The 21,983-nt window shown below is 30.0% G+C and overlaps 2 protein-coding genes and 3 pseudogenes across 3 annotated transcripts in view; 3 read left to right on the top strand and 2 right to left on the bottom strand.

The window, feature by feature from the left end:
- EDTP (Egg-derived tyrosine phosphatase) overlaps positions 1–7,306 on the top strand; it is a 30,364-nt gene extending 23,058 nt beyond the window's left edge. Inside the window, exon 11 of the mRNA XM_089218063.1 lies at positions 7,242–7,306. Coding sequence (XP_089074189.1) covers positions 7,242–7,291 — 50 coding nt within the window. The 3' untranslated portion in view covers positions 7,292–7,306. The remainder of the gene's footprint in view (positions 1–7,241) is intronic.
- Positions 7,307–7,405: 99 nt separating this feature from the next.
- LOC149061098 (uncharacterized) lies at positions 7,406–9,268 on the top strand (annotated as a pseudogene). The gene is made up of 2 exons (XR_016189938.1): positions 7,406–7,571; positions 8,416–9,268. The product of XR_016189938.1 is annotated as an uncharacterized LOC149061098 (transcript).
- Positions 9,269–12,289: 3,021 nt separating this feature from the next.
- LOC149061099 (uncharacterized) lies at positions 12,290–13,179 on the bottom strand (annotated as a pseudogene).
- Positions 13,180–14,727: 1,548 nt separating this feature from the next.
- On the bottom strand, positions 14,728–16,791 carry LOC149061100 (uncharacterized). The gene is made up of 2 exons (XM_089216854.1): positions 16,669–16,791; positions 14,728–16,597 (listed from the first exon to the last, which is right to left on the bottom strand). The coding sequence occupies exon 2, from the start codon at positions 16,582–16,584 to the stop codon at positions 14,728–14,730; it is 1,857 nt and encodes a 618-aa protein (XP_089072980.1). The 5' UTR covers positions 16,585–16,597; positions 16,669–16,791.
- A 1,505-nt stretch (positions 16,792–18,296) lies between these two features.
- On the top strand, positions 18,297–19,740 carry LOC149061101 (KRAB domain-containing protein 2 pseudogene; annotated as a pseudogene).
- Positions 19,741–21,983: the final 2,243 nt, after the last annotated feature.

Here is a 21,983-nt window from a genome sequence, read left to right on the forward strand (position 1 = left end):
AACGATTACATGGCGCACTTACTGCGTTTGTGTGAGCGACCATCAACATTGTAGTTGTACTAGGACTGGCCGTTATGGAGATCAAACGGCGCGTAAGTCGGTGGGTGACGGGATGTCGGATGCGGACCGCGACTAGATGTTATTCTCCAGGTCCCCGCAGAGCGAAAAGCAAACGACGAACCGTGAACTGTTTGAACTCAGCAGTAGCGACAAGAGAAAGCAGCAACTAAGTGCTCGATAAACGATATTATTATTATTATTATTATTATCACCGAGTTGTTATTATTATTAATTACTAACGAACTGGGGTGCAAGGTTTATGATAAAAAACATAAGCTAATAAAATAGATGATATTGTTTGGGCGATGATAACATTGATAACTGATTGGTTACGCGCAAGATTTTCGTAATAGACGAACGGTCCACAACGGCGTAACGTCGGTGCCAACGGGTTGCTACTACTGCTACGATAATGTACTACCACGATAACATATTGCTCCGAACATATTATTATTACTCCGAGTATAAAATGTTACGTATACAACTAGTCCGATATTATAATACCACAATAACATAATATGCTCCGTACGTCCGAACAATGAACGTACTACTCCGAATATTATAAAATGTTACGGATACAACTAGTCCGATATTATACTAGTAGTATAATACTACTACTATAATATAAATTATTATAATGCTCATTGATCCACATATAAAATGTTATGAATACAACTACCACGACCAGTGGTGTGCTCACATATGGACACTATAAATATAATAATAATTTTATGTACTTAAAATTTACATAAAACTATAAAACTTTATTAGGAAAAAATCTAGTTAACCGTTTACGTGTGTTTTTAAATTGTTTTGTTTTAACGAACCTACCTATGTAGTTAAGCATGCTCAAAATAATGGGGAAGTCTAAATTTGGTGGTCAGACTTCATAGGCGTGTCATAGGCTTTAAGTTCATACGGTGCAAACCATTTGCGCCCATCTTTAGATCATATACAATGGATGGAGCCATGACCTATAGATTACACATATTGGCGATGGTAATCGGTCAAAATATCCAAATGTATCCGTTTTTACGTAAATTAGTAAATTACACATTATAGAAATATAAATATATTATATAATATATAAATTAGGTTAGTAGTAATAATATCACAAAATATACTGCACACACATTAGTCAAATAGTCAAATAATATAAAATAAAATGTAAAACAATTTGTTTTTGTGAATACAGTATACACATAATAAAATATTAAATAATTTGCTAAAAAAATGACTACCTACACTATTTTCTAAAAATTTAGAAAAAAAAACTCATACATCATTATAAAATCAATACATTCATCGCTCCGCTAAGAATTTAAAATTTTTAAAAAAAATTAGCTCGTAAAATTAGTTAAACCTATATATCTACACTGCATCACTAATAGTAAAATGTAAAAATGTAAAATGTAAAATAATTTGTTTTTATGAACACACAATAAAATAATACCTACACTATTTTCTAAAAATTTAGAAAAACGTTTTTAAAAATGGAACATTTTATTTTAATTTCTAATATAATTAGCAATAGCATTTAAAAAATTTGGAATGTCCCTACTTCCATCATTGTACTCTTCGCAAAGATTTATTAACATATATTTTCTTTTTTTTTTTCAATGGTGGTCCAATAGTACCCAGTTGACGCTGTGCGACTTTGGTTTCGTCTGCTGCATTTTCATGCCGCATCTTAGTAATCAATGTCCAAATTGTTGGATGTTTGTGATTCACCTTAATTAATATTAAACAAATTATATTGAATATTTTAATTGAATAAATAAATTGAAATAATAAATAAGTACTTACTAAGTTTGAAAACCGATAATTCCATCCCTCACATACATTGTTAGTCCGATCTCCGTTGTTTAATGTCGCGTCTCTTACATTCCAAACAGATGGTGGAAAATGAGGAGATGTTTTTCGCAATTTTATACGTGTCTCCGATTGCCCGTTCTCAACTCTTTTATACGACCCTACATAATTATGTGCGTTCAAAATACCCGACCAAATCTGTAGGTTCTTCCGGCATGACACTTTTTAAATAATTTAAACGATAAGATACCTACATAATATTATACAATGGCATCTCGTGAAATTTCCAGGTTGAATTATATTATTACATTTTTACCTTTATCGTAGGACGTAGGCGCGTCGGATCCATGAGCTGAGCTTGGCGAGCTTTGTTAATATTATATATATTGTAGTTAATATATACTATATAAATATATCAACAACAATTAATAACTCAACTCAGGGGTTTGTCAAATGAATGTGCAGTATAATTTGTGATATTATTACTATTAATGTAATTTTAGTAATATTAGTAATTACTATTAGTAATTAGTAATTTGAGCTAATTTCATTAGTAAGTAAAGTGTAATCTACTAATTTACATAAAAACGGATACATTTGGATATTTTGTCCGTGGATATTTTGTCCTAGATTCATTGGCGATGATGTACATGTTCGCGACGAGTTGCCAATAATATGACCTCTATTGCGCATGCGCCGCTAGCTACTAGTCGCATATTTAGCTCAAACCATTTATTCGTATTTCTTATCAAAAGACAATAATCTATTATATGTCATATTACATTATATAGATATCAACTTATTACCAATTCAATAAATTCAATTTAATTAATTAATTAAAATGTTTATTATTAATTAATAATTAGTAGTATAATAGTTAAACTATTAAAAAGTATTTAAAATAAATTGACAATCTTTTTAAATTAGTTAAAATAAATGAATACCTAATTAATAATAATAAATGTAAAAGTAAAACCACATATTCATACTATAAAATAATAAAAATAATATTTTTATGAATTATATTATAAATATATTTTAAAAATTAGATACATTATTATCAGCTATTGATTTTTAACCCTTTCAGACCCAACTTAACTTCTACCACAATAAAAAATTTTTTTTTGCATATTCCTTTTACTATGGACTCTAATAAAAATAAAATGTTAAAAAAAAAAAAAAAATTTAATTGTTGACGGACTTAGGAGTATGTCCTCTATAAGTGACATTGGTTCACTATGGTAACAAAAAATATTAAAATCTAAACAATTATTAATAAGTATAATGCGTAATATAATATAATAAAAATAAATACATTTATACTTATAAAAACAACTTTAATTAAAAACAAAATAAAAACAAATCTTTGTGTGTATTACCTGTGATAAAAAAAAATAATAATATTCTATATATTACCCATATATAAAAATAATAAAAAAAACTTTCGTTAACATTTTACTGATGAAAATTATAAAAACAATTACTTGTACCATCAAGATATAAGTGGATATTACATTTTATGCAAAATATGTGCGTTTTTCTTTTACATCCAGGGTTTTTGCATCTTGAAGTGTGGCCTTTTGTATCAAACTCGGGAAAATGATCAAATTTATCCTTTCGCACATCATCTGTTGGCTGACTAGAATCGACTTTTCGTACTTTGGGTATCGTTAAAACTTCATTATTATCTCCTGTATCTGCACGAGGTCTTCCCCTACGTTTTATTGGTACATTTTGGCCTACTTTTATGAGATTTTCCGCAAGTGCCATTCGGAAATGTAGCAGATCTTTTATTTTATTTTTATTTATGTTATAATAGTCAGCGTCTTTTTTATATTGTATCCAACAGTTAACAACTATTAGATCGAAAGCATGTACAATCATTCGTAGAGTCCATTTTTTTGAACGTATAAATGTTCGATAATAACTGATGAGTTGGTCTACTTTATCGACACCACCCATTGATGTGTTGTATGCTGTTATTATTTCCGGCCTTTCAATATTGACGTACATTTTTAATTTTTTATCCCAACGTCTTACAGTGTCCAACTGCCCGGACCCTATATAATTGGAAACTAAGGTAACAGACCTTGTATCATACCATTTCACCATACATAAATTGCAATTCTCCATATCAGTTGAAATTTCAAAGGCTGTACCTCTCCCCATTTTGGCTAATTGTTTATCGGTTAATAAGGGTGGATTTGCAAATCTATTAGTACGAATAGTACCAACAGAGTATATTTGGTTGGCTTGCAACTGTTCAAATAAATTAAACGTTGAAAAAAAATTATCAAAAAAAAGGAAATGCCTATTTTTTTCAAGGTGTTTTGTTAAATGTAATACTACACTAGCGCCTAGACCAAATTGTTTTTGTGTACTTGTATCTATTTCAGTGGTAGCCCCTTGATAAAGCAGTATATTGTAAACCATACCACTTTCACCACATAACAAAAATGCTTTTATACCCCACGGGCAGGGTTTACCTTTTACATATTGCTTCATTTGCAAATGTCCTTTATAGGGAACCATTTGTTCATCGACACTTAACCTTCTTTCAACCGGCAAACTATTACATTTTTTATTAATTGCGTCGTATAAAGGACGAACTTTTATAAATTTATCTATATTATTTTTTGGAATTTCTGTATTATCGATTAAATGAAAATTTCTACGTAATGTGAAAAATCGATCTCTGGACATATTTTCAATAATAATATTCACAGCAGTAGCATTCTCCCAATATAAACGAACACGCGGATACTTTAGACAACCCATTATCAAATGAATCCCAATGAACTTTTTTATTTCATTACAATTGGTGGGTTTATATCTAGTTTGCGAATTTTGTATGGCATATAAATTTGTATAGTACACAATTTTTTCAAATATATCATCATTCAAATATTCATAAAAATAATCAGTTATAGAAGGCATTTCTGGTGGATAATTTCTTTCTTCTAAATCTTTCAATTTTAATTCAGGTGGACAAAAAGGAACTCTATCCCATTTTATATTTTTTTTTTTCAGTTACATTAAAATTAATACTAGTCTGGTTAGAAATTATCTCACTTTCTGTTTCATTCAGCTCGTCTTGGTCATCCCATTGTTCAAAATCATTTAATAATTGTTGCAGTTCTTCTTTATCGAAATGATCTTCCATTTCTTCGTCCGAAAACTCTAATTCTGATATATTACCATCACCCAATAAATCAAAAATTTCATGTTCACGTAACCCTCTAGCCATTTTGAATAAAATAAATAATAAAATACTAATAATACTAAATACGAGGCGTAATAACAATAATATTGTTATACGGGCGTACGGTAGTACGACAAGATAACGAAGTGTCAAGTGACGATTATGAAATACGAACGTTGTGACCCAATGTCCATTTTAAGAGACACGTTAAAAGCATACGATAGACCGGGTTTTAATAAACGGAACAAAGTGGGGATTGTACCAAAACAATTCAACGGTTGTTATAAATAGAAAAAAAAATAAAACAAGTCATTATCATTATCGGTTATTAATCTAGTAATATTTATATATACCGATTACATAGAATCGGTTACGACAGAATAATACCAGATAATAATGTGAATATTTATAGAAATACGTATAACACGTCATTTATGAAATTATTTTCGGATTCTATGGTATTTTTCCTACAAACTCATTATACAATTGACTAAAATGCATCGTCATAGTAATTGTAATAAATAATATTTTGCCATGTCTCTTAAAGAGGACATGGGGTCTGAAAGGGTTAAATAATATTAGTTTTGTATAATTTCTCCTTATGTTTTTCCCTGTAATTTGTTGAGTGTGTAATTTTACATAGTGGTGCATCCTTAATTCTATATAATATTCAAGTATAAGTTTAATTAATTTTATCCTATGGTTGTCAAAAATGTCTTGAGTAAGAATATGATCCATCATTGTTTGTGTGTTAAATATTGAAGAGTCTGTACTAAGTTCATTTAATGATTGTACACTTAATTTATGCTTTATATTTTTATCTGATAATAAAATGCTTGTATTAAGTCTCAATATGCATTCGGCAGTTAAACATATTTTATTTACATCTAACGATGAATTTATTAATTTACCCTTTGATTTTATTTTTAATAATAATGATGTATCTAAATCTATTTCTTGTGATAAATGTAAGTCACATATTTTGCAAAGATTTTCCTTTTTTTTTTAATTTTAGAAACAATAAAACCAGAAGTGTATTTAACAATATCAACCACATATTCTTCCAGTACTGGTAGGTGCTTATAATAATCATGATCAACTTCATCAAAATATAAGGCTACATTTTCATTGGTGTCTGTATTTACATCACAAATTGCATCTGCGTCCTTTCTCATTGCAGTGCCTACAAAAAAAAATACTACAGGTATCGAGTACTGAACAATTTCCATATTCTGATGATTTTATTTCATGTCTTACTAGAAGACGTTTGTATGCTGTTTTAAATTGAACTGAATTTGGATTATTGTTGTATCCTCCGCGACTTCGCATTGCACTAAAAAAAAACTTCCAAATGGTCTTGGCTTAGTTTACACCCACGTATGTAAATCATCTCATAACGCTTAACCACCTCAAACAAATGTATCAAATTAGTGATGCATAAATCAATCCTAAAAATCCTGTTTTTCGTTGACTTTTTAATAAAAGTTCACCTTCAGGCTGACTTGTACTTCCTTCATAACGAAGATTTTCCACATATGATTTTTATTTATCCAAAAATTGTTTTATGTGAGGCAATGTCTTATTGTTAATTGGAGGTAATAATTTCCTTTTGCTAATTTATTACGGCAATTTGTGATATCAAATGCATCATTGAAAACTTTACAAAATATAGCTGTTGGATTGGTTTCCTTTAGTAAATTAAGGTGTTCACAGAATTTCAAACTTGAGCTTAATGTTTGAGCTGCAAGGTGAACATTCATTTTATTTTCATGGTATTGGACGGGTTTTTTTAAAATTTATTAGCAGAATGTAGGCCTTTACTTTTTTAGATTTCTAATAAATCTACTATATGGCTCCATTTAATTTTTTTATTTTCTTGATCAACAATGATTTTTTTGTCACCTAAAGTATTCCTTACTAGCTTGATCATATGTGCAGCATCCCAAAATATATATATATATCGGTTGGTCAATCTCAGAACATTTGGGAATACCTGGATTTTTTATCCAGGGTTTAAAATTTGGAGAGTAATAATCAAAATTAGCACCTAATGAGGTACACATTGTCATATTACAAGATGCTCCATCTAAAGTTATAGAGTGACATTTTGCCCCTGTGTCATTAAATAACTCTAAACATTTTTTTTTAAACAAATTTCCTCTTTCAGAACCAGAAAGACTATGGATCAAGAAATATCCTAAAGGAACTTTCCAGTGACCATTTAAGCATACTGCAAGAAATACTAAGGCACTTGTAGCTTCTTCAAAATTATCTTGGTTATTTTTATCAACGCTTGTTCCCAAGTCAACACAACCATACACTATCATTTAAATATTAATCGCGATCAAGATGTCATCAGTGACGGTTCTAGCAGAACAAATTGCATCCGCTGTGTTTCTCCAGGAACCTATCTGGAATCCGAAACACAAAGGCCACGGAAATAGGACTATTATCCAAAGATGTTGGTCCAATATCTCAAAAGATTTAAATGTTGAAAGTAAGTTAATTAAAATAGTAGTTATCTACTAATAAGTCCAACAAAATATATAAAAGAAAATTAAATATCTATTCAATTTAATCTATTCTGTGGTGACACCAGACAAACGATATGATTTGATCGGTCCTATACTTATACAGGGTGATTCTTTTATCAAACAACACTCATTATTTCAAAAACTATTGAATTTTTTCAAATTTTTTTTTTCAAAATTTTGGAACCATCTTGTTCCAGAACTATATATTTTTTAAATATTTTCACCCTTATATTTATCAGGTTAACCATTATCAACTTTTGATTTTCAAATGACAACCTATACTTAAAATTTGTTAATTTAAAAAGGCTATTTTTTCAATGAATTTTCACGTTTAAATTTTCATTTTTCGTCAATTCGTTTACAAGATATAGCCTCCCAAAGTTGGGTGGTTTTGGGTGGTGTTTGTGTGTTATAGGTGTATGTAGGTGGTATTTACACACAAACACCATATAAGTGTTGTTTGATAAAAGAATCATCCTGTAGACTGTACAATAGCTATTTTCGCATATTGCCGTATACTGCTGTATACATAATTTATATATAGTCATATAATAATTTTATACATAATTATTTAAAATAAAAATTAGTTCATAGTTGGTCGAAATCTTATTAAATAATTTAGTTTAATAGAACATAACCGATTGCAACTTATGTTCAAAAAATATTTATACTGACTGAAATTTACTAAGGTACAATTTAGGTAATATGTAATATCTAGTAATTTTATTGTAGTATATTAGTAGAAATAATTCTTACAATAAAATATGATATTCTGGAATTTATGCTATTTATATGAATACATTTCAGTTGATTTATTAAAAAATATGAGGGATTATTATCGAGTAGAACTTAAGAAGAATCCTCCCGGACGTTCGGGTGACGGTGCTGATGACGTTACGTCTTCCTCTTGACACTATTCACATGTTTAAGCTATTTGAAAGACACGATGCAAACTCGCCCTAGAGCTACAAATTTAACATTTAATCCAGCACTGAGTACGACTTACGAAAATGATTCTGTCGAAGTAGAATCAATTGATGCCACTGACAATTTTTCTCAATTTGACGTCGATGAAAATAGTGGTGGAGAAACAGTTTCAGGTGTTGGTGCAAGTATTCGACCAGATAATAACATCATAACAAATCCAATCAATAACAATACGCAAAAAACCCGTAAAGCAGCGATGAAAAATTTTAGACAAGAATTGTTAGACTTAGAGGCAAAAAAAATTAAATTATTGGAAAATGAAGATAAATGCGATGAAGACTTAATGTTCTTAAAAAGCCTACTACCGGATTTAAAATCTCTACCAAGAGCACAAAAAATAAGAACAAAAATTAAATTGCAAGAAGTTTTATACAACGCAATTACGGCAGTTGAACCTACAGTTTCTACTCATACATTTACTACACCTGAAGCATCAACGCAATCATCAATTTCCGCTGAAGAAAACACTCATTGGCAACCATGGCATCCTCCAGAACTAGATGAAGCAGTACGAAAACTCACAATGAGAGAAATATCAAGAAGGTGATAATGTATACGACTCAAATCAAAAATAACCAGTTATAGTACTTAGTAATATTCTTATGGTGAGGAAACCAATTTAAAATTTTTTTTTAATTATATTATGTCAATAAATATGTTCTTTGAACGCTTATATTGTTAATTTTATTTTGATACTAATTAAATAAGTAAGTATGATGTAGCAATTAGCCAGATATGAATACGACTTTAGAGTAAAATTTAGGTACTCATTTACTATAGGTATACCATGGGTTAATAGGTGTTTAAAATATATTTTGGAAATATATTTTAAGCCAAATTAACTTATAATTATTTTTTTAAATAAAGAAATAAGTACTATAATACTGCGATTTAACATTATACATTTTAAAAATAACAATAAATTAGAGTTCTAGTCAAAAAAACAAATTATTTAGACTTTATTATAGTATTTATTCATTTTTTTTTTTTAGTGAAAAACAATGAATTGAACAAAAGTTTTCAAATTTATGTGAGACACTCCACACTCAGTATAATACTATTCATTTAATTATATTTATTTAAGCAACTTACCTCAATGTAAGAAATAACCTTTCTCCTACAGGTATTGCTTTTCGGAAGTTAGTGTCTTGTTTTTCGATTTCGCTTCTTATAGCTTCCAAAATAATATAAAAAGTCGGTTCACTCATGCGACAGTACTCAAAAAACTTGATTGGATGATTTTTTAATTTACTAAATAGCGTATGAAATTCTCCTTCAGAAAGCCTATGTTTATTTATTTCATGGACCCATAAACGGTCCTTAACTAAATTTACTTTAACATCAATTAAAGCAGCACTTTCAGCCAGCAACATTTTTCGGGACGTCATCTTGGTCGACGATCGAATGAGCAAATAAAAAATAAAACGAACACGAGCCAGATAGAAATGTAGAAACGCATGTAAAATCGCTAAAGTGTCCCCATCAAAATCGCTAGTGGACATCGCGCGTGTAAAATCGCAGAAACGCTCGAAACGCAAAAACGCAAATCGCTCCTAGTGGGGCCGCAGCTTTTGTCTTTTTCTTTTTCCGCTAACATCATTAATTCGAGTATGAGTAGCATAATGCACCCTTAAATTACCCACTCCTCCGTTTGGTGTTTTATATATCTTGCTACATAGATTGCATTTATATTTTGGGAGTTACACCCCGGGAGCAATTATATTCAATCATTTATTTACTTTGCTAGAATTTATTTATTTCGACAAATGAAACATGTCTGTTCATAACTGGACTATTTAACACATTTCAATGACAAATGTCTTCATTATTAATTTATAAAGAAAAAAAATTCTAGCAAAGTAAATAAATGATTGAGATAGAATCAATTAATTTATTCATGATATCACATCTTTATAATGCTGAAGTCTTACGCCGTGTCCTACGTGAATCCGGCGAGTGCGGCGAGTGCGTCCGATGCGAACGAATTCGCATCGCACGCATCGGACGTTTTTCGAACGCCGCACTCGTGGCAAATGTGAGTCCGAGTAGTCCGACATCACAGTGCACGGCGATACATACTTGAGTAAAATAAGCGTGGATAGTTTTAAAAACTATCATTTAATATAATTTTACAATTAATATTTGCATTGATAACTACTATGAATTTAAGTATACAACAAAAAGTAGTACAAAGTGAAAGTACTGTACTTAAATACTTATTGTACAAAAAGTATAAAAAAAATAAAAGATCAATGGCAAACACATTTATTTACAATGATCGACTTACGTTTGGTGAATTCTACCATTTGTACCCTCAATTACGAAGTGACAATGGTTTGTTTCGAGCATATACAAGAATGACATCAAAAACGTTTGATTATATTTTAGAAATAATTACACCTCAATTTGATCTTCAAACAACAAATTTTCAAGAACCTATTTCAGTAGAAGAAAGATAGCTTGTTGTAATGAGGTAATTTATTTACTTGTTTATTGGTAAGCTTAATTAGAAAAAAAAATGTAATATTTGATACATTAGTATAATATGCAAATGAAAAATTATTCTTTTGTATAAAATAGAATGAAAATAAAATATAACCTTCTTCGGTGTATAATAAGAGTGATGGGCACAACTGACTAGTTTGGACTATCGATGGACCATCGAAAAACTACCGAGTGATTTTTCAAGTGAATAGATATTAATATTCATCGATAGTTTACGATTATTGTATTGTATTAGAAGCGCATATAGCATTACATCTTAGGGGGGGGGGGGCTATTATTGTCTATAGCCCCACGTCTACCAAGGTAACATATTTTTTCTTGGGGGTGGGGGGGGGGCTGAGCCCACAAAGTATCACCTAGTTACGCCTAATACAATATGTATAGAATCGTATTATGACTTATGAGAAGAGAATTACAATGAGGGTAGTTATATATAATATTTTAGGTAACTAAGTGATTGGGAAAATCTTAGGAGTTAGGATTGAATAGTGTAAATACTGCACTGTCGCTTGCTGTGTACTGTATAGTAATTGGAATGTTTATATGCTAAAAAATATAACATTTTAACTTTATCGTTTTTACATCACTAAAAAGTACACATTTAATCCAAATCAGTTGGCTAGAGCTTTAATTAAAGAAAAGAAACTAAATATTTATTTTTTTTAAACTTTATCTTATTTTTTAAAATTCTTATTGACATGCAATCAAAATTTCAAAGGGTTCCAATATGCTACAGCAATTAAAAATATCCGTTCAGAGACCAGGACTAGGTTTAGTTGGTACATGTTGAAATACTTGTATGCAATGGGTGCAGCAAGCAGGCTGTTATTGTCCACCCCATATTTTATACTTACCTTATCTTAGCTATAAATATGTATAAAATAGTTAAAAACTGCAAATGTATGGGCCTGGATAAATACTTAAAATCTTGTTCCAGACATTTTTATACATAAATATTATAACCAAGGATCTAACCTTATATGACCTTCCAGAGGTAAAATGTGTTGAATCTTCAAACCAGTTGAATATTGTTTCTGCGAAATAGAAAAATAAATATATTTCAACTTTAAACTATAACAAAATTATATATTTCTTTTAATTTTAATTATAAATTATATTCTTTTTATACCTTTTTAAATACCTAATCACTTCCTTTAGTTAACAAATTTTAACAAATTAAAGATAAAACCTACGTCATGTTTTTGTTTAAAAAAATTAACTAGTCTACATTTTTAGGCAATAATCTATTGCGCCGAGCGCTTAGAATTTGCCCTACTTTGGAAAAAATGCGTTCTGCTGGCACTGAGGTTGCTGGAACAATTGAATACTTAAGCGCAATGTCACTCAGTGGCGCTAATACGACCTTGTGTTCATTCCAAAACATAGCCACATTGCTCTTCAAACCTTGATGAGGCATACTTATGTACTGCCTCATTAAGGATGAGCACTACTTGTTGTTGTTGTTTGTGACTGAACATTAGTCACTCTTAATTGCAAAAAATTCCACACATTATCGACTTCTTCAGTTTGATCCACTTCGTGTTGTTCAGTTTGTACTGTAAATAAGTATAATATGATTATTTTATATGAGTGTCTATTTTTAAATTGCAATTTTTCTATAAAAAGATTTAATCACATTTTAGACTTATAATATTTTTATTGAAAGTTATTAATGATGAAACACATTTGGTATATATTTTCATTTTATAAGCTATTTATTTTTTCATAATATGTAACTAAAATAATGTGAGTTAGATAATTCTATCTAATTTTATCTTATGGATTTTATTACAAATAATTTAAATTTATTATTTACCAGTGTTTGATATATTTCTAATTAAAGCAGCTGTTTCAGCAATCAAACATGACTGTTTCATTAGCGTTCTGTTTCACCCTAAATGCAACTTTTTTGCACCTTGGGTCCAACAATGTGGTTCTAGAAAAATGCGGTGTTAAGCATTGCTTTTCAATGCTTTCAAAACGCTTAGCAGTGTTTTCAATCAATCTCTGCTTTAGAAAATTTCCCAGTTGCGTTATTGGATTTTTGACCCTAATGAAAGTTGCAAACCCATGAAGCATGTACTACAATTATAAACAGTTTGTTTCGATTGTTCTAATGGCAGTTGTTGATGCGAACTACAAATTTGTAATGATAGATGTTGGAGCGTATGGCAAGGACAGTGATGGTGGTGTTCTGTCCAATTCAACATTTTATCAACATATTGAGAATGGTTCTCTGAAACTACCAAAAGAAAGCAAATTGCCAAATTCAAATGTCTTAGCACCATTTGTTTTCATTGGGGATGAAGCTTTTCCCCTTCGAAATTATTTGATGAGACCATTTCCACGCAAACAGGCTCAAGATAACGCAAAAGCATACTGTAATTACAGACTTAGTAGAGCTAGAATGACAGTTGAGTGTGCATTTGGTATTATTTCATCAAAATTTAGAATTCTTTTGAAATCAATTGAAACCAAAGTGGAAAACGCAGACCACATAGTCAAGGCAATTTGTATTTTACATAGTATAATTATCGATTTAAAAAAAGAAAATATAACTTCAACACAACATAATAATTCAAACGACATTGATATTACGCCATATGGAAACCAGATGATGGAACTAAATAGAGGTGGCAGATCTAATAATCGTGCTACACGTACTGCTATATCAATAAGAAACAACTTTGTAAATTTTTTTATGGAAAATACAATTTAAAAAGCAATTTATGAATATAGTATTTAGCAAAATGTAATTGTATTATGAGCTGATTATAATTAATAATGCTGGTAATAACTAATAAGTAACAACCGATACCACCTACTATTTATTTAAAATTGTATTTAGTATATTTAAATGAATAAATTAAAAAATAACTGATGTGTATTTGGTGTGTATTTAAGGATCTATATTTAAATTGTTCAATAATAGGTAATTAATTGTCACAATAATAGGAAAATTAAATAATAATATATACATAATATAATAGTTAGGAAGGGTACCGTAAAACCGGGTGAATAGAAACACTTTTCAACTTCAAAAGCTAATAACTTTGGAATGGAAATAACAAAACAGCATATTAATACCTTAAAATTTGGGTCTTTAAACACACAATACAATCATTAAAAATTAAAAGAACTAAATTTCAAAATCGATTATATATATATTTTTAAGTATGCTGTTTCTATTCATACTCATGTATGGGTGAATAGAAACAAATATATAAATGTAATATGATTTGTTATTCACCCTGTTTGATTGTGAATAGAAACAGTTTTTGAAGTTTTAAAAAAAAAAAAACAATGTTTTTACAATACAAATTATATTTTTTTTTTTTTTTTACATAACATAACAAAACAAAATAATTATTTACTTTTTAAATATTATAACAAATTATATTTTTCTCTGATAAATATTCAAATAATAAGCCAAGCAGTCTTTTCGTTGCCTTATACAAATTTATAATAACTAGTCTTTTAGTTCATACTTACATAAAATTAACAAAAATTATAAAATTACATTTATAAGTAACAAAAAAAATAAATTTAGTCTGAATATTTTAAATAATAATCAACAGTCTTTATGTTGCATACAATTAAAATTTTTAAATATTAGGAATAATTTAATCATAATGACTTGTAATTCAACTTAAATTTATACAAACCTCTCTTATAAACTTCAGGATTAGTCAATTTACCAATTATTTGGTCAAAATGGAAATTACATTCATCTCTGACATTTGGAAAACCATAAATAAATCCATAGTGGTCTCTAGAATTAATATGTCTCAAAAAAGTTCCATCAAAGTTCTTCTGTTTTATGTTACAATTTATAACTCTACCAATATAATATTTATACACAATATTGCTGTTTGAGGCTTTACTTGTCGTAGTTTCAAAACTTACTAGTAACCAATCATCCTTTTTGATTTCATTTGGTCCATTTATTGGAAAAACATGGTCAAATTGTTTATTATGTTTAACCAATTGTTGATAATTTAAAGAACATTCAGAATCATTATCATCTTCATCTGTATCAGAAACAACAGCATGTGTAACATCATTAACTTCATCATTAGGTTCATCTGATTGGTCCATAGTTAATGATTCAGAATTTGAATCATCATTGTTTTCATCAGAATCATTCGTGGCTTCAACACTTTGACCTGGCAGAACGTTCAATTTTTTCCTTTTTTGGCGAATCACTTTTGTTTCGCTACTCCTCATAGTTTTAAGAAAATCTCTAATTGAACTATTCACATCTTCAGTTGTATTTTCATAATTGTCCTCACTAGGCAACATATTTAAAACTTTATCTCGATTTAACGGATAAATGCCACATTTTTCAAACCCAGCTTTTAAATTGTCAGTAGATTTCTCGTTAATGGTTTTCATTAATATATTAAGAAGCCTAGGAAAGCGGTCTTTTGGTACACTACATTCATCCCTTCCTTCTCCTTTTTTCCAAGTTTCAAGAATCTTCCTCCAGTGACATTTTAAAGGTCTAAAGAATGCCACATCTAGAGGTTGCGTAAGATGTGTAGAATTAGCTGGTAAAAACACAAATGAAATATTATATTCTTGACACAATTTAATTGCATCTGTGGATATATGGCTTGATAAATTGTCTCCTATTAAAATTTTTCTACCAGGCAATTTTCTCAAATAAGGAATGGCAATACTTCTTATCCAATCATCAAACGCATAGCTATCAAACCATCCTGACTTACTAGATGCATACCTAGAACCTTTTGGACCGTTCATTCTCCAACTATTGGATATTGTTTTAGCTTTGTAAACTGTATAAGGTGGTAAAAGGGTTCCATCAGCTGATCCAGCAAACATAATTGAATTTGAAGTCTTACTATGGTTCATTATACGTTCTGGATATTTAGTACCTCGTTTTGTAATAATTTTTTTGCGCCCAGGATCGTCGGTTAGGTTTGTCTCATCATAGTTTAAAATATTACTAGGAGGTACCCCATCTAAAGAAATTGCAAGTTTATCAAAATAGTCAGATATTGTGATTCTTGATATACCTGCACGAGATCGTTTTATGTTTTGGCACATTCTTACAGCTAAAATGTCTTTGTTCCTTTTCAAAAAACTATTGACCCAATCTCGTCCTGGCATATTTCCATTTTTAAACTTATTAATTTTTTTGCCCCTACGATCTAGATACCCTTTAACTAATAGTCTAACATCAAATTTATCAAATGGATATCCCCATTCAGAACACAGTAAAATACCTGCAATTATTAAATCCTCTTCCTGTTTTGTGAGTGAAGTTTGTCCGCCTTGTTTTTTCATATGTGGATTCTTTACATGTCTGTATATAACAGAATGGTGAATACCATATACTTTTGCAGCCTCTCGGTACGACATTTTTTTTTGCTTAATACACATAACAGCATTTGCTAGATCACATTTATTTGGAACTTTATAACGGTTGCTCCGAGGTTCTGGATTGTATTGATTGGGCATGTTTCTATTCACCCTAAAATTAAAAAATCTAAGTTCAACAATTTATTATAAATTGTATAATAGTTATAACGAGTTTATACTTACGTTACATTAATTTACACAAGTATGTTTGTCCGTGTAAAATAGATTGAGTGGATTTAAAAATTGTTTTGATACTATTCAGTGATAACGAATTTGCGCTTCATTTTTGGAGCCAAAATATTCTTATCAAAATAAATATTTTAAAGATAATAATTTTGGTTTGGAGGTAAAAGTAAATACTGTGTACCGTTTGTTAACAACATTACCAATTATTTCATGGAAGAAAAATCCACATAAATAAAAATCATATCAAAATACCAATTATTAAAAGTTATTACCAAAAAGTGTTTCTATTCACCCGGTTTTACGGTAAGTAGCTAACGAAAAAAAAAGTTCAACTTGTTTTATTTTTACAAGCATAAATTATAGGAAAAAATATTCATATTTTGTATCAGATAAGCATTTGATTTAAAATTAGTTTTTTAAATTTCAATTGACGCATCATCGGGATATATTACAATAAGTAGATGTATATGAAAAACAATGGGGCATGTGCGTCAAAATATAAAAAATTCTGAATTTTTTTGGTTTTTTTTAGAAATAAAATGTTTATTATATCTCAAAATAAACAATAAACATAAAAAAAATGTATGTAACTTTATCGAACAAATACAAATTCAATAAACAAAACAAAAATTAAAAAATATTTTCACCTGCAAAAAGTTATTATTTAAATTTTATGATTGTATAAATTACAACATAATAATTATCATCTAGGTAACCATTATGTTTTTGAATGTACTTACATATGTACCTATGTACTGACGCACTTGCCCCGATATTCAGTAATACACTAACCCCGGTATAGGTTTTTGTACGGGTTAAGTGCGTCATCAAACTATTTAATTAAAGTATTCAATCAAAATGGCATCAAAAACATATAGTAAATTTATTTTCAGTTAATACTTAATTGAAATTTCCCGTTTAAACTATAAATTTGATACCTAACTGAACATTTTAGTTTACTATGTCACATCACAAAAGTTGATATCGAAAACGAAATTTCTTTAATCAAACCTACATCATCAAGTATTTATACCACAGTTTTGCCATATATAAAAACATGTTCGGAGTAATATTTCATACCATTTGTAAGTAACTTCTGCCACAATATATGCATCCGTTGTCAGATACATTGCAATAACGTAGTTACCCTTCCTAATCCTATTTATTAAATAATTACGTATATAATATATGATAATTATATATTATAATTAATAATCTCTGTACCACATTTCATTGCAATCGGTCCAGCCGTTTAGGAATGCAAGGACAGACGGATAAAAACTAATTTATGTATATATATATATATATACGAATATAATTCATATTTTAAATATTCATTCTTAAAATGTATTTATTTATTTTACACTCACTATCCAAATTCGTTTTTTTAGCCACTATACTCCACTCCTTATCACAAAATAGTCTATCTCTGTACTTTTTGTTGCGTTTGTTCCATAATGCACTTAGCTTTTGCACTTCAGATATCAAAAGTTCACAACTTTCCATGTTAAAAAAGTAAATAGTACAATCGTCGAACGCACTGAACGCAACTTTGTGTGGCGACAAAAACAAAATGATTTGTTTTTCAAATTGTCCGGTGCGTACGAACGAATTCGATCGCAGGCATGTGCGGCGACTGCGGCGGTACATTGGAAACGTGGACATGTCACCACAGGTTTGTTTATTTAGGTTGCCGCATCGCACGCACCGCAATGCGTTTGCCGCACTCGCCGGATTCACGTTGGACACGGCGTTATAGATGACTAGTTTTTTTTACTTGGCAATTTTTTACACGGAGTTCGACGAAGTGTTTTTGTTGGGATATATGTTACGGGCTATGTGGAATACCGGGCAATGTGGTCCTGCCCGGGCAATTGAAGCACGATGTATTTTTTTACAAACTAATAATATTGACTGAATAAACCACGATGTTTTTTTTTTTTTGTAATAGTTTATAGTATTTAAAAGTTTAATACTATTATTAATTTTATTAAATCTTATCATATAATGAATATTTTAAAACAATAATAATAATAATAATAATAATTGTTAAATAATTTAACCTATTTAAGAATCATAAATCTTCTATACGGATATGGCCATATCGGAATGATAAAATTAATAGGTGTCTTGATAAAGTCAGTCAACGATATATACGTATTATGAGCAATAATTTATATTTTCGACTAACCAGTCGAGTTTTTGAACTGTACGCGACACTATACTTTATTATTTTTATTATTTTGTACGTGTTTTAAAAATGGGATCTAAATTTTATGAACATTTGAACAAAGTTATCGAAACGAAAAAAACTAACAAATACTTTTATTAATAAATCTAAATATTATGAAATAACAAATTATTTAAAACCACTGAAGCTAGAAAAGAAAACAAATTAAAAATTAATGAAGAAATATGACGTAATGACAGTACAGTAGGAGAAAAATTAATTATACCAATAACTGTAGAAGGTAATTGTGTAAAATTATATGCTTTTAATGAAGAGTTATTTAAAATTGTACATAAAGTACATTTATCTATTGGGCGTGGTGGTAGAAATCGCATGGAATACGAAATAAATAAAAAAATTAAAAATATTATTAGGGAAACAATAACGTCAAACTTAATTTTTTACGAAACATGTGAGAGAAAAGGAAATACAGCGAAAAATGATTGGTGTTTAAACCAATTATTTTCTCGGAAACGAATTTAAGGTGTCAAATAGAGCTTATTGATATGCAAGCGCAACCAGACGAAGATTATACATTTATATGTGTTTACCATGATCATTCAACAAAATTTATCATACTTAGGTCTCTAAGACATACAAGTGCCGAAGCTGTTGCTAATGTTTTGTTGGATATATTTACCCTTTTTGGAGCACCTGCTATATTACAAAGCGACAACGGACGTCAATTCGTAAATAAAATAATATCTGAACTTTGCACTATGTGGAAGGATTTAAAAATAGTTCACGGGAAGCCAAGACTCTCTCAAAGACAAGGTTCAGTCGAAAGAACAAACCAAGATAATAATCGAAAATATGCTTGCAACATGGCTCCAAGATAATAAAACAAACAAATGGAGTAATGGCTTAATTTGTACAGTTAATGAAAAATCGTGCTTACCACCATGGTACAAAACATTCACCATATGAAGCGATGTTTGGTACACCGCCTAAAATTGGTTTATCGTCGACATTACTTCTGCAAACATGATTGCAAAATTAAAAACCGAAAAAGAACTTCAGGTTGCCTTCGAGTCAATACAGATTCTTTCTAACGACAACGAAAATAAAGAAGTGACTTGTGAAATAGAAGAAAATTATGAAGATCAAAAAATTGAAAAACAAACAAAAACATACAAACATCAATTAGACAAAACATGAAAGAGTCATTAAATAATCTGAAAATTCAATCCAAAAAAATTACCGAAAATTCTAAAAAACGATTTTGCCAAGGCAGTATTGGAGAGTCAGTTTGAGTTAAAATTCTTGATGTAGATAGAGCACGGAGTGATCTTAGATGTGTTATTGGAGTGATTCTTCTTCTTCTTCTAAAGGCATTTCTACTCTCTAAGAGTTTTTGCCGCCATTACTACACTTCGCCACCTGTCTCTATCTTGAACTGTCTCCTTCCAATTCTTGACTCCAAGAATTTTTAAATCATCTTCTACCACGTCTATCCATCTTTTTCTCGGTCTACCTCTTGGTCTTTTACCTATTGGCTTCCATTCCAATGTCACTCTAACTATTTCATTCTCTCGCCTTCTCATTATGTGTCCTAGCCATTGTATCCTTTGGCTTTTAATGAAGCTTGTTACTGTTGTTAGTTCCAACATATCGTACAACTCTCTGTTGTACCTCCTCCGCCAATTCCCCGTTGTTTCATCAAAGACAGGTCCACATATTTTCCTCCATATTCTATGTTCAAAAGTCCTTAGTTTTCTCTCCGTTTGTTTGGTTGTCGTCCAAGCTTCGCAACCATATGTTAGCGTCGGTCTTATAATGGCTACGTATAATCTTGCTTTCGTCTTCCTTGATAACATTTTGGACGTGAAAAATTTTGTCAGTGCGTAGAACGTTCTCTGAGCTTTGTTTATCCGAATACTTATTTCCTTTGACCAATCATTCTTTGTACTTAATGTAGCTCCCAGATATTTGAAATCGCTAACGGAGTGATTATGTCAAGTAATAATAATATTAAACTATATATTATCTTACTATTGATAGTAATAAATAAATAATAATAAAATTCCTATATTTCAGTGAAAGATAACTTTTACGAAATCGGTACGACTGAAGGAAAACTGCAACAACTGTACAGCAGAAACCAATTTACGATTTGTAAAGAAAATTTTTTACAAATCGAAGACGTACTGGCAAATTTAATTTCATTGCAAGAAGCAGCCCGCTCCTTTTCTAATTTAGGAGGACAGGGGTATGATCGGTGTACTTGTACACAGGGTTGCCAAACAAATAAATGTAAGTGTAGAAAATCAGATAGATTATGCAATTCCAATTGTCATGCTTCTAAATCGTGTGCAAATAAATAGGTAATATAATAAAATTTCACTTTTTTCTTTTCTGTTTACACTTATTGTATCAGGTTAGGTGAATGAGGTTAGGTTAGATGAAAGGAGATGTACTGATTTACGATCCTTCCATTTGAACATGGTCAACCCTCTATTACTAGTTGCCCAGACAAAATCTCTTCGCTGTAACTTATTATCATTTGCTAAAGTTGGAAGATATTTTCGGTTGAATCTGACCGTTCCACAAGCATAAATAGTTTTTTTTCTAGAAGTTGTTCTTAAGGGGATTCCACCCGGCTGTGATTTCTACCAAAATATACCTATATTTTGCCAACTGTACTGATTGTTCTAATTATCGGAAACAAATTCCGAAAACGTATTTGAATTCGTCATGAAGTTTACTTGAAAACGACTTTTCAACTTTTTTGAAATTAATCGGTTAAACCCATCAAATTTTAATCCAAAATTTTAAAATAATAGTAATATTGAGCTAAAAAAATCTATTTAAAAATCTAAGAAAGTCGTTTTCAAGTAAACTTCATGACGAATTCAAATATGTTTTCAGAATTTGTTTCCGATCACTAGAAAAATCTGTACAATTGGCAAAAGATTGATACTTTTAGAAAAAAAAAAATAGTATATATTGTTCGTCGAGCGCGCGACGGTGCGTATTTGACATGTGACTGCGCGTGCGAAAGTGTCCTTTTCCATGAACCTGTACGGCGTCGCCCGCCCGAGTAAACCAAATATAATAATAGTTCCGGCACGATGACGTCTCG

Source organism: Diuraphis noxia, unplaced genomic scaffold (genome assembly GCF_037042655.1).
Source record: "Diuraphis noxia isolate RWA-SAM2 unplaced genomic scaffold, SU_Dnox_SAM2 contig0001, whole genome shotgun sequence".
NCBI lineage: Eukaryota > Metazoa > Arthropoda > Insecta > Hemiptera > Aphididae > Diuraphis > Diuraphis noxia.